Below are 13,756 nucleotides of genomic sequence, written 5' to 3' on the forward strand. Positions count from 1 at the left end.
TTTGCCTGCTTTTGCCTTGAATGCAACCACAAAATTACTGCATTTACTAGTTTCAATTTAAACACGAAGGTAGAAGATGCAGGTTTGAGGTTTTCCTTCATCCTAGGACTCGTCTTAAGCAAAACCGAACGCACAGAAATTTCAAAGTTAGTGATTTCTGTTTGGGTATTTAAAGATGTAGTTGATAACTTGCTATCCTACAAGGAGAGTGGATTATGCGTATCGAAATTTCATTCCTCGTCAATGAAAAAATGGAGGTCTCATGAGAATTCCTTATTTCACATTGTAGCTAGAAAACCAAGTCGAGCTTCAGCATTAGTGTCGTGTGGATGGTACGAAGGAGTTGGTTGGATGTTAGATTTAATCCGGTAACTTAGATTTTGATTTGCCTATTTTTGGCTATAGAACGACATCAGAAGTTGCATTTAACGATACAAAGTCAGTGACAATCCTCACGAGAATGTTTTGTTTCGACTCTAATCTGTTATGCAAAAATAAGTTAGATACAAAAGTTGAATTGGTAATCTGAATCATGCGATTATTTGGCGTTAGATGGCTTAGCCCCTTCGTTGAGGACAGTTGAAGATGCGTGTGAAATGATCTTCCCGCTGTAGAAACACAGGGAGAAGTTTAGTCGGAACCTATGTGTTGTTCAGGCTTGCATGGGATCGGAAGGCATTGTCGATGAACAGTCATCCTTGAATGAGTGAAAAAGCCAGATACCGCCGACCTCATAAATAGGCAAAGGAATACCACATCCTGGAATTCATTTGAAAAGGGGAGCCTTTACGAAAAGAGCCATGGATGAGGGGATTGAATGGGAATGCTTAATTTGCACTATTTAAGTGTTTACCATTCACACAAAAGAATTATTGGAAAGGTTGTTTTCAGCGTCCAATCTCTTCTGATTTCTGAGGAATCGAATTGAGTCAGGCCTAAGAAATTGATTCTGGAATCAGAATTAGGAGTTAGGAGGGTCGTTACCACCTCTGTGTAACATTCGAACGTGTTCGGGATATCGTTCTGCCTTTTAAAAGAACAAAATGAAGATCATGTCATCTTCATCCAAGGGGATGATGAGATTAATTGAAGAAGAGGTGATGATGTTCGTCATCGTGCTCTGATTTGTCACATTTGTCTCGTGAGTGGAACACCGAATAACGCAACACTTACCACGCTTCAAAAGCCAGTTGGGCAGCTACCGCTTTATCAAACTTTCTTTTCAACTCTTCCACGGTTTTCTCCCGAGTCACCTCAATAACGGAGCGTCTGCGTTCCGTCTGCCTACTCTTCTGGCTTCTCCATGCCTCGTAAGCCTACAATGGAGAAAGTAGTGTACCTCAGATTTCTTTGCTTTTGGATCAACACGTTTATACTTTGTGCTTGCTGGAATGCACGCACAGACGTGGACGGAGCGCGCGAAGACGCAATTACGTTAGCTGTGTCCCTGCTCAGGGGAACAATCTGGATGCTCAAGACGAACGTGGCGACCAGTAACGGCTTCACGCGTGAGAATCAACCTTTCTGGCTCCCGATCCATGTCTGACTAGGACTAGCTATGCCTTAGAGATTACCATTGACATGGATGTGGACACAGGTGGTCCAGCATATCTGTGCAATAGACTGTCGGTTCTTCTACCCATGTTCCTGTGACAGTTTTTAATTTCTCTGTCATGTTAAGGACTCCCCAGGAATGCAATGTTAGCGGCGATGCAACACAGTAACAATGTCGTAGATGTCGTTCATATTCGGATCCGACTCACCAGTAGTGCGGTTTGATTCACCTTTTGCAGTCATCATAAGTCGGATACGATTCTTGGCTGTTTAATTTATTGACAACAACCCTTTTCATCTAATGAACAAGGAGAAAAACGAGTTGTATCCATTGGTCTCAAACTTCCGTTTCAACAACTCTTTCCTCTACGTAAAAGAGTTAAGAACATTCGTGAAATTTCTCAACTCTGATTTTGCGATTGGATATAGTATGGTGGCACTTTGCTTATTCGTTTTGGTTCTACGGGCACTTAATGCGCCTATTCTGTACGTCTGCTGGGGGCACGGCCTACGGGTCATGTCAGTAGTACCCCTCCAGCTCTTCTGTACGTTGGCAATACATATTCTGTCGAATCATGCCTTCCATAGTCTTCATGGAAGCCCCAAAGCGCTGCATCGGTGGCAGCGAAAAGCGAATCTGACCCTAAAGGGCAACTATTCCATTTTCTATTCCTGAAGGCTAGGCCTTAACGTAATGGAAGAAGAGCGTATGCTGCGGATGGAGGAATATGTGACGACCCCTGACAAAAGGTGTGAAAACGACGTCAATCCTCGGCAACTATCCCAGTTCTGTGCTCTGTAGGAATGCTATTGCCAACTGAAGCGACACCAGCCGTGGCCGTGAACCATCTGGGCAAATTCGTTACGGACCATTCACGATACCTGTATGAAGACGATAATGAAGTGAGCTCGTGTTATCTCCTCCACCTCTCTACTAGTTGGATAGATATGGCTGGGCAGCACTGAAGTGGGAACAATGTGACAACGTAGATCAGACACGAAAATATGTTAAACCCCATCCTCTACAAGATAACGCTCTATTTAGGCCAGTATTTTTACGTTTAGCGATGGACATGCTAGATGTCTAGCGCAATCTCCCTTTCCCCAACTCAGTCTCCAAGCAGGACAAAACGCCAGATCCAGTGATGTGACAGTTAGATATCTTCTCAGTTGCATGCAAATTCGACGGTTGACGCAGTTGGTTCGTGGATGTTTTCCATACAGCACTGACTACTTTGTGATGGAAGAAGTGGGAAGTTTACCAAGGGCAATACCGAAGACGATGCTCAAAAGGAGAGGGGCTGTATGAAACTTTAATTATTTGTTTAACTCTTCGTTTGGGTTTCTCGGATGCCTAAGGCTTCGCCTTTGCGTTTCCGCTTAGCGGTGTGGCCTACAAAACGTGTCAGTAGCCCCCAGCCTTTCTGTACGTTGATAACATGTATTCTGTCCGGGTATTATGTCTTATTTCGTCTTCAGGGAAGTCTCGGGGCGCTACATTGCAATAACGATGGCTAAAGATATTGAATACAGTTTAAAACATTCTTCTAGAGGCAAAACACTTCCCATTCAATCATCTGAAAATCTATGTCTTCAAAGGTAAACAAATTTAAAATGCAAGCCCCACTGTTTCATTGGACAATCTAGTATCTCCTTCCCAAGGATTTACCAGTGAAGCAGTCAGCATAGCAGACGGATCCATTTGAAGGGATGAGTAACCCAAACTTTTCTCATCTGGACCTTTTCTACTTATTCCAGATCGGCTTTTTGCATCCTTGTGCCCTTACCCCAACAGACCTCTCTACTGAAGGGGAAAGTCATACAAAAGCATATCCACGAGTGGATTAAGTGGCATACCTTTACGGCTTCCGCCTTGTGCTGCTTTTTGCTTTCCTCTGCCTTTCGCTTTGCCTCCTCTACCTTCTGTCGCTTCTTTCTTTCTTCCGTCTCCTGAGCTCGTTTCTTTGCTACCCACATTGTAAATATCTCCTCATTTTGCTTAACTTTTTCCACTTTCTAAAAAGTCGAAGCACTGTTTACTTCATAAACCAACACTCGTATCAATCACTTAACCTAAAGGCAACTATGGAAGTTTTTAATAGTATTCGTGGCCACCTAATCCTACCGCTCCTTGACTTGACGTTGTTTATCATTTTTACATTCGTTATTACATTGGTCGCCTTTGTTTGGAGCATACCTTGCCGCAATAGATGGCTACCATTGGCGACCGTTTGAGAATGGATACTAGCACTTGAGTGACTTTATTGGCATGACGTTTAGCGTACCAGCAGACCACAGGTGGATAATTTCACACTCGCATCCACTGAATTACGTGCAATATAGCGATAAAAATTTGAGGAAATTTTGTTACAGTCAATTCTACTGTCTATTCATTTGGAGCGAGAAATTCTACATTTTCTTCTGCTTAAAGGGTTTATCAATGGACGCGAATACATCCAGCAGGGCAGCGGACCTAACTTTTACATCAAAATTCATCTCCTTTTCCCCAAATGATAACCTAACAGGGGAGTGCACCTCTCTGCAAACCTCACTTTTCTAAAGCGAGTGGTGAAAGCATCTAGATGAATAAAGGCAAATAAGGCGTTCCGAACAGTGATACATCAACTATGATCGGGTTCTAGGAGTGCACCGACTGTATGGAATGATGGATTGAAGGAGGCAGGTAATAGCATCTCTTTGACAGAGAGCAGGGAGGTGGACATCTCAGTCTTGCTTCGTTTTTCATGCTTTTCTATCGTTTATCTGGGTGAATATATGAGAAACGGTCCTTATAAAACCACCCCATCTGTCAGGCTAGATCACTGTTTTTTTAGATAACTTTCACTGTTTTATTAAAAATTGTCAGGACTTTGGCACAAGTGCTCCCAGTGCCAGAACCTCGGATTCGCTTATTATCATTCGAAGTGGATATTCACTCAAATTAAGTAGCTTATTGTTATAAAAATCAGTGATATAAGTAAATGAGCTGTTAAATAATTGCTTATTTTCATTTATCAAAGCGACTAAGGGGAATACATGGGCTAAAGAAGTGACTGTGTTTGAAAACAGAGTCAAGCGACAGCGATGAAAGAAGGTCGATATACCTAAAAGTGGGGACAAAAAACCAGGATACACACGTTTAGCTCTCAAATAGGAAACCTAGGCTCACACAACATAATTATCACAAGTGTGATGCAGTAATAGCACTCAAAGAAGCTTCAAGTGACTTTTACCATGGCAGTATGGAAAATTGGTCAAAAGCTACTCAATTTCATGAAATCCGAATGCTCAAATAGTGTGAAGATGTTAGTTGTGCGCAAAGAGTGAACTCTAGGGGGCTCCTCATGACAGGATGATGATCATTCACTCACATCTTCACCACCTCTAGTTCATTTTTTTAGGAACAGCAATGTTGCGCGATAGCCTTGGCTTCTAACATGACAAAAACTACAGTGATCATGTAAAATTACCAAAGATATTCAGTAATGTACCTCCTTCTTCAGAAGCCGGTCACTTACCACTGGATCACTCATTCTCTCAACGAGCTTAAGTGATTAAAATTACCTGAATCAATTGGCACAAAGGAAACCAAACGGATCTGACGGTGCTCAACTCAGTTTCATGGTCTAAACTCACCTGTCTCTTCGTCTCTTCCTCCGCCTGCATTCGTCTCAGTTGTTCAGAGCGCCTCTCCTCGAGGTACTGTTTGCCGCGCTTGGCACACCACGTCTGGAAGGTGAGATCGCGCAGCTCGAGGGAGCTCTGCACCCGAATTGGACGTCCGTCCCTCATCCCCAACCCATCCGCTACCCCGCCACTACCACTTGAGGTTATGGATTGCGCTGCCGAAGGCGGCGCGGTTGGTCGCAATGGTCGAGGCGGTGACTGGTAATGGTGTGTGGATTGGGGGACAAGACCGATCACCCTCTTGTTGCCTCGAGTAGCACCGACCCTCAAGACTGCCGGTGGTCCTGTGGGGGCATTCACTTTGGAGGAACTGATTAAGCAGAGTAGAGAGTTATTCATGCGATTGATTATTGCTGCCAACTTCCTGAACAACTGTCTTTTGGTTCATAGAGACTTCGAGTATTTTTACCAACATAACTCCTAAAAATGGCCCTTTGAAGACGAAATGGCTGAATCACTTGGCGAAATTCCATCAAAAAAATTTATCACGTTGAACTGAAATGCGTCAAAATTTGATGTCCAATCGTAAATTTTGTCGGGATGGTAACTAGACACCAGTATCAGTGCCCACTTTTTATATCCAAAAGCATGAGGGTAAATGAGGAGCAAAGCATAAGAGTCTAAGTTATTGTGAAAATGCTTACGGTCTTTCCACTTTTGGGGACGCCATAGATTCTTGACCTCCCGAACGGGAAGGACCTAGGGGTAGTAGTATGCAATTAGTACCAGTCATTCAAAAGCATGCTTTCATAGTAAATGTGAGAGAGCAATGCTAATGAAAAAGATTTCTTTGGAAAAACTGCATTCTTTAAGATCGTCTTAATGCATGAGCAAATACATATAGGGATAATATATTTATTTACTCTAGTTAAGAGGCAAAGTAATTAAGGGTCTTCAAGCAAATCAAATATTATACCTGACTAGACGACCTTACCTTTAGAGCTTTTACTGATGACAGCCGAATCGTTTTTAGACTTGTTTAATGATTCGTTTGATTTTCTAGCTACATCCGATATAACTGATTTTGTGGTTTCCTCCAACCCTCCCGTATTCAAGCTTTTATCCCCTCTGAAGGAAGTTTCAAACCTACGTAACGGAAATAAAGTGAAGAATTAATTCTAAATACCGGCTGCAAGAAAATTATTAAAATGTACATCTTTAAGTCGATAGTATCGCTTGCAGCATCCGGACTTTCTTGAAGAGAGGCATCGTAAGGATACGCTGGTCGAGGTTTTGAGAGAGTGGAGAAATTCCTTTAGGTCATAAAGTTTAAAAATTATGCAAACATACTGCGGTTTGTTGGTCTCGAGCAAATAATTGGGGTGAGCATAGTTGTTAGGAGTGCTGCTAGGACTAAAACAGGGGTTGTGAAGTCATAGCGTGTTACCTATTTCCATTTGCGTTCAAACGAAGATTGGAAAGATCTTCAAGAAGACTCAAAGGTGTACCATCTGAGAAAGGCGTAGTAATTTGGTGCCTTAAAAAATACTACTTTTTTAAGTAGAACTCACGGACCGCTATTTAAATTTCCATTCACTCTAGTTAGATCAGAGGGACTTATATTGGTCCTTGGTTCGTCAGCTTGTTGTAATAGAAAGGATCCTACAATCATCATAACGAAATCGACATTTTACAACCTTGACTGAGGATATCTTCGGGTCTTTTTGATAAATTATTTTCATTGAGTAAAGATTCTTTTGAAAGTCCAAATCTTATTTGGCAAAACCTTAAACCTACCTCCCACTGCGTTACTGCCATAATTAATATGGGTACGGGGGGCTGGAGAAGAATGAGAACATAAACCAAAAGGATCGTCGAACGTTTGGAATTCCGAGTCCAAAGCCATGGTTTATAGCGTATTCATTTGGAGCATTGCAATCACTAAGTTTGAAAATAATGAATAAATAATCTGGTCGCTAATTTATTCAAGGAGAAAACTAAGAAAACCAACGAAAATATGATAATCACACGTTTTGATAAATCTCTGTGAATAAAACCAGACAGTCTAAGGTATTGTATTTCCGGACTCACAAAAATATATCAAAGTAGTTTTGAGGCTGTAAGAGTGAGGCTTAGGGTACTCAATTTTCCAAGAATCTCTCCATAGAATTTTTACTTAATTAGCACAAAATATAGGGGGGTAAGAATTCTGTAGGAATCATGACAAATGAATAAATGTAATTTCAGTATGAAAACAAGCACGTAATGGCTGATAAGTACCAAATTCTCAAGCAGATTTCGTAAAATCCTTTTGAGTAAACGCCAATGTCCCAATATTGCACAAATATGTAGGGCGATTTCAAATTCATTAATCTATTACTATAGACACAAAGGAGTAGGTGCAAAATTTTTTGAATATTGTTAACTCTATGAAAGCGCATTATACTTTGGAGCTGGCTGAGATAAATATAGAATTAACTGAAACATGTGGAAAGGAGTTAGAAGCATTTTATGGGGCAAAAGTTTTTTTTAGATTATCCTGAGTATTTAGCCTTGTAATCTCCCTATGGATTTACGAGTATTTTAAAAACCGCAATGTTTAATATATCAAAGGCAGCAACGTCAAACAATCGAGTTCAGCCCAAAGGCAAGTGTAACTCTTCCGTATACACAGAATTTTTAGGGCTACTAATTTGGTACCAAGGAGAAGGAAATAATTTCTTGAACGAAGCCGTGTCAAATGAACGACCAAGTATTTTGAGAAAATGTTTGCTATTTTACTAGATTTCAATTTGCTTAGAATTCAAACCTGAGTCCTGGTCATTTCATAACACCCCATTGAAGTACAAATATATAAGGATCGAATGCTAGGAACGCTTTTCTGATATTTATATTTAACTTTGAAAGAATCGGAACCCTAGCTTTGATTAGCGTAAAATGAGCGATTTTTCAAAACAATCCCCTACTGCTTAGTTAAAAATTTAGAAATTTTAAAACCTCGGCATTTTTGACTAGTAAGGTGTAATACGATGACGGTTTATCCCTCGGTATTGGTGAGGCGCAACTTTTGGACCTCGAATTGGCCTTCTTGCTCCTCGCTGGGTGGGCTGGACTTTGGGCCATTCCAGTACCCCAAACACCTTCTCTATGCTGAATGCATACATTCTGCCCGAGTATTGTGTCTCCTTTCGTCTTCAGGGAGTCTCGGGACGCTACAAAGGACAAGGAAATGTTCCTCATTTGCATTCCCGTGTGTAAACGATTCACACCATTCCATATTGGGTGGAAAGGAGACTCCCAATGCAAATGGAAACGCAGGCGTGGCATGGCCCACTCACCAAAGGAGTCCTTAGTTCGATCTCTCTTCCTGTGTGTCAAAAATGTTGGCCGCAGCTTACCGATCAACCTACTAGCTTGCTAACATTTGCTTTACGGGAACGCATAAGCCACGTCGAAAGTCAGTGACGTCCCTCCGTCCTAACATTTCCAAAGCCCTAACTGCCGGAGAAGTTGCCCTGTAGAAATAGTCCTGCCCCTATTTCAAAATCCATAAATAGCGACCGAGGCGCGAACCCGCCCGGTCATGGGTCGGATATTTCCCCATGAGCGCATCGCAGTCCATCTCCATTTCCCTCCTGATGATGCAGAAGCGGCCTGCTGTTGGTCCTAACCTCACTAAAGAAGCAAAAACCCTACAAGGGTCCACATACCGACCCCACCCCAGAGATGCGAATCCCTGCAAGACGAAGACGCTTTAAGGGCGTCCGGCCTCTACGGTGGCTAAAGGACAGCACGCCAAGGAACGGATCACTTAAACTCCATAAGGGCATCCCACAACGGCTTGGCGCCCACGAAACCCCGAAAATCGGATTTGATTTTCCGATATTGTTCCTTAGGAAAAAAAAAAAAACCTACCAACGTGGATGCAGATACATAAGAGAATGTTACAAACAACAAAACTCGGTTAATATAACCTTGTCGTAAAAGGAAAAAAACATAGATATGAAGCCATGACGTGGGGAGCAGTACTGTTGAGAGTGACTACGGAGGAGAGGACCTAATCGTCATAGTCTAAGGTATACAGCTCGGGTTTGTCATATCCCAACTCTTCTAACGTTGGAATACCGAGTTCCTTCATGGTTGGCCCAACTTCCTGCATTAACCAAGGGAAGAGTTCCGGCTTTATCTCGCATTTATGCTGCAAAGTTTTAAAAAAAAGTCAAGACATACCTCTTATGTTTCAAGAATTGGTAACTCTTGTGCACTGTCTGAGTTAAGAACTGATTACTAAGACGCACGGGCATAAAAGAATCAAAGCAACACTGATTTTCGAAGGTGGTCAAATTTAGGTTTTCATAGAGGAAGCACTTACATGCAGGCTTTCAAGGTACCTAATAGCCAGAGCTAAATCGTTAAGACGTCGGCAAGCCTTAAAGATAGCAATAACGATATCCGGTTCTGGTATGATATCCTCTAGGTGCAAGTCCTGAAGGTACTTGCGCATCCACCACCCGTCCAAATTCGGTCGGTTAAAAGCACGCATGAAGCGTTCTTTGAATTCGGCATAAGGTTCTTCATCGTTAAGATACTTGGGATTGGAAGATGCCATGCGGACTTGCAGCAAGGGTCGGGATGTTAAACATGCCGATCTAATGCCTAAAATCGTCAGACCATACAATAGTTACAAAGTATTTGACCTTCAAGGACGGTAACCAACAGGAATCCTAAGAAATGACATTGAAAAAACAAGAACAAATTCGAGAACAGCAACAAGGGAAACAAACTAGTCCAAATGGCATGGAAAAAAGTGTTTGCACGCCGAAATAGATACGGACTAACAATACCTAGAGTCAACAGCAAGCAATCATTGAGTCGAATGGGTAAATAAATGAAAGAAATAAAATCTGCAGCACACATAACATACACCGCGCCAACGAAGTCGTAGATCTCAAATGGAACATCGGGAGCACCGCCGACTTGAAATACCCGCGCGCAGCTACCCCTTTAAAACACGCACGCATGGCGTGCTACATAAATCTTTCCGCAATCATGTGCCAAAGGAACAAAGATGAGTCCATTTAATGCTGTTTAGTAATAATGTCTAAGTTTTTTGATCATCGAATAAACAATGGGGCAAATTTTATTTCTCGGCACATAATATGCAAAGATTTAAAAATCAATAATTGTGTGAAGCTTGTAATACCAGGAGAGAAGACTCAATGCTTCCAAATTTGACCCTTTGAAGAGATTATACTAATGGGGCACAAAAAGTACGAAAATAAGCAAATGCGCGAAAAAAACTTTACGCATTATTGATGGACACAAACTATTATTTGTTTTGATTATTTTACTAATATCGCCTTCTACAGCTTAGGCTTCTAATATTTTCACCTTGAGCAACGGGACCACTTCATTGACCTATCCTCGTCTGCCTCGTAGTAAATGCGCACCAACTTTTGAATTCGCTGGAGGTGTACTGTATTCCGTGGTACTAATCTTCAAGAAAGTTTATGGTTTCAATATCAGCACCAGGGAAAGTTATCCTGTTTGGTGAACACGCAGTGGTATATGGTTGTCCTGCCCTGGCTGCCTCCATTGATGCGTCTACCACCTTGAAATTTCACCGGATCATTCCATGTGATGACACAGACATTGCCTTTAAACTTAACTTTATTAATTTTACTGATAGATCGATTTGCCTGAAAGCCAGTGATTTTACCTTTGATTTCCCACCCAATGGTATATGTTCTGATATGCACGATTTCTTTCTTATCAAATCACAAACTTTGTTGTCCAAACTTAATGTCCCCAATCAGATTGTACAAAGTGTTGCAGTTATTCTTCTTTCTTACCACATATTAAAATCAAGGTATCATGTCAGAAGGACTGTTAGTCTGCCATGGGATATCACACTCACCTCGACCCTGCCCATCAACGCTGGACTTGGCTCGTCAGCGGCATACTGCTCCGTCGTTGCCACATTTTTCCTCTATTCGTACGGACGCATCGCTGGTCCTGACCTGACTGAAGCCGAACTTCTCCTCATACAGTCTTTCGCTAACGAGTTGGAGAAGATTATGCATGCCTCTCCTTCTGGTGTTGACACTGCTATCAGTGCTTCTGGTGGTATGATTTTGTTTAAGAAGGATGCCACTGATGGTAGTACTCTTATTCGGCCATTATCTGTCCCAATGCTGCGTGATAACTTGCCGAAGTTGTTAATAATAAATACCAACACTCCTCGGTCAACGGCAGACGTCGTCGACTCAGTTCGGAAGTTCCGTGAGTGTGAACCTGAATTGTGTAATCAAATTTTTAAGAACATAAGTGCCATTTGTAAAAAGGCTGAGGGCATATTTTCGTCGCCTCTCGAAGGGGATTCTTGGGATGTTTTGTGCAAGCTGTTCCTGCAGAATCACAATGCACTTTGCAAACTTGGTGTGTCTAACGAGGCCCTTGATGAAATCGTGAGGAGGCTGAGAACCATCGGTTTTGGTGCCAAACTTACGGGTGCTGGTCGAGGTGGGTGTGCTATCGCTTTGCCTTGTGGGACAATGGACTCAAGGGATGCTGTTGACAGGGTGAGAAATCTCCTTCAAGATCTGAATGTCACTGTCTTTGAGACCACCTTCTGTGCACCTGGCATCAGAATGGAAATAGCCTAAAACAGCTAGATGGTGTAAAGTTTATTTTTTGAGACTTTTGATGCCTGAAAATGCATTTTTAATAAAGAAGTATTGAAAACGTATTCGATTTCCAATGAAGTTTTTGCATTTCGATTTACTTCTCGACAGATTAACACGAATGAAAGTTTCTAGGCTCTGGCACGAATCATGTTCGTCGCTAGTGGATCAGTAGCATTAAGGAGCTGCTCTTGTTTCCTTCTTATAGGTTAAAAATTGGCCGATCATCTGCTTTTCATTAATCAGCTTTCGAACTTAGTTTGTGCATGGCATATCTGGTTCGAGACTATTCTTCTAAGTGGTTATTGGTTCGAGTTTTTGAATGCGTTTATTCTGTGACTTTAACAGGATTCGGGGGTGTGTTTTCCTCTAGAATAGCGTCCTAGGCATCTTCAATATCACCGTCGCGCATATGTGATATCCCTATTTTTTAACCCAGTGCGCAACTTACGCGTGTAACAAGTAGTAATAGGAAGAAAAAAGCTAGCTACTGACAACTGGTATAATATCAGAATAACAGGGTATTTTTACTGTCGATTTTCCCCTGAGACTGGCAGATTTGTTGATATGTCCGTGTCCCAAATAGTAATTATGGCAACGGCACTTTGACGATGTTGCGACCAACCTATATTTTAGTTTAAAAAATACGTCGATAGCGTAAGATGCGGAGAGTCTTTCACAGCTCTATTCTGATTCGTGTTTCAGTTTGTGTAGCTTATTTTATCTTTTTTTTACTGGTGTTAGTAGGCGAACATGTTGGTACAGAGCTAAGCCACATACTTAGGGAATAGATATAGTTCGTCAGTTCTATGTGACCTACAAGTATTGCTTTTGAGCCGACCGCGCCCAAGTATAATGGGGGACTCTTAAGGAAAATCTATGTTAGTCAGTAGATTTTTACGGGGGGTTCTATTGTAACCGCGGTAGCGCACTTGGTGATCAACGGTGAATTGCATTCTGAGGCGTTTCTATTAATGCTTCTTGCCATAGATGACGCCTTGTATTATAACATGAATTTAGATGATTGTTATTTTAAATGAGGCAGTTAAATTTGTCTTCCAACTGATAACCGCCCACTAGGGGTGCCCGTCTCCCAAAGACTTCATCCGCTTTGACATTGTCGGATTCGTTCGGAGCGTGTGGAACGGTACTATTTCGGAAGAGACGAGGTTTTAGGAAAAGCACCGAAGGGTTCTGTATCGAGTAGGGCAGTGGAAATTCCACGAGACCGCATCACATCAATGAGGTACGATTAACGCCGGCTGTCACAATCACTGCCGCGTTATTAGAAGAAAACCGACTATCTACTTCAAATTGCCACGTTTATTGTTTTAAACCCAACCGATCTGTTCGCAATGCGATTTAATACAGCCAACTATAAGACGAATGCATGTGACTCAGGTGACAACCCCACTTTTATGGCTGAGCAACAAGTTAAAACACAAAATTTTGGAAACTGTCTTGAAGAATTTTCACTTGATGATGTGTACAGGAGCCTTTCAAATTTGGTCTTCCGGTTAATTAACATCAGATCCCCGATTCAAGGAGAAAAATACTTTTGTAAGCTCGCTGTCAACTTGTAAATGACCAACAGTGGAGAGGCGTCGAAAAGGTGAACGTAGGACAACTTTGCACAACTTTCAGGTGGCTATCCCGTACCCAAGTCAGCATATGTACCACCCAGTCAATTTCGTGATGTCGTGACTATAGTGAAGGCGTGGTATTCGAGGTTAGATTTCCATTTTCTGACTAACGGCAATATTATCTGTACGGTAGCGCATGTAGTTATATTTATGCAATCCTTTGAATGGTGGCTTGACTCTTCATTTGGGTTATGCGGACACTTAAGGCTCGGTCATTGTACTTCCGCTGGGTGGCACGGACTCCAGCCC

The 13,756-nt window shown here is 42.0% G+C and overlaps 4 protein-coding genes across 4 annotated transcripts; 1 reads left to right on the top strand and 3 right to left on the bottom strand. All coding sequences in view use genetic code 11, as the record gives it.

The window, feature by feature from the left end:
• Positions 1 to 538: 538 nt before the first annotated feature.
• EGR_05507 (hypothetical protein) lies at positions 539 to 3,531 on the bottom strand (the record flags this gene model as incomplete). The annotated part of the gene is made up of 3 exons (XM_024494756.1): positions 539 to 608; positions 1,174 to 1,316; positions 3,412 to 3,531. 3 exons carry the CDS (start codon positions 3,529 to 3,531, stop codon positions 539 to 541), a joined length of 333 nt encoding a protein of 110 aa, XP_024350804.1.
• A 1,094-nt stretch (positions 3,532 to 4,625) lies between these two features.
• EGR_05508 (hypothetical protein) lies at positions 4,626 to 6,853 on the bottom strand (the record flags this gene model as incomplete). The annotated part of the gene is made up of 7 exons (XM_024494757.1): positions 4,626 to 4,658; positions 5,191 to 5,551; positions 5,886 to 5,940; positions 6,176 to 6,327; positions 6,396 to 6,494; positions 6,532 to 6,594; positions 6,753 to 6,853. The coding sequence occupies 7 exons, from the start codon at positions 6,851 to 6,853 to the stop codon at positions 4,626 to 4,628; spliced, it is 864 nt and encodes a 287-aa protein (XP_024350805.1).
• Positions 6,854 to 9,238: 2,385 nt separating this feature from the next.
• EGR_05509 (Cytochrome c oxidase subunit 5A) lies at positions 9,239 to 10,202 on the bottom strand (the record flags this gene model as incomplete). The annotated part of the gene is made up of 3 exons (XM_024494758.1): positions 9,239 to 9,379; positions 9,554 to 9,837; positions 10,106 to 10,202. The coding sequence occupies 3 exons, from the start codon at positions 10,200 to 10,202 to the stop codon at positions 9,239 to 9,241; spliced, it is 522 nt and encodes a 173-aa protein (XP_024350806.1).
• A 489-nt stretch (positions 10,203 to 10,691) lies between these two features.
• Positions 10,692 to 11,846, top strand: EGR_05510 (Mevalonate kinase; the record flags this gene model as incomplete). Its single annotated transcript, XM_024494759.1, has 1 exon — positions 10,692 to 11,846. The coding sequence occupies one exon, from the start codon at positions 10,692 to 10,694 to the stop codon at positions 11,844 to 11,846; it is 1,155 nt and encodes a 384-aa protein (XP_024350807.1).
• Between the last annotated feature and the right edge of the window lie 1,910 nt (positions 11,847 to 13,756).

This window comes from Echinococcus granulosus (genome assembly GCF_000524195.1).
Source record: "Echinococcus granulosus chromosome Unknown EG_S00041, whole genome shotgun sequence".
Lineage (NCBI taxonomy): Eukaryota > Metazoa > Platyhelminthes > Cestoda > Cyclophyllidea > Taeniidae > Echinococcus > Echinococcus granulosus.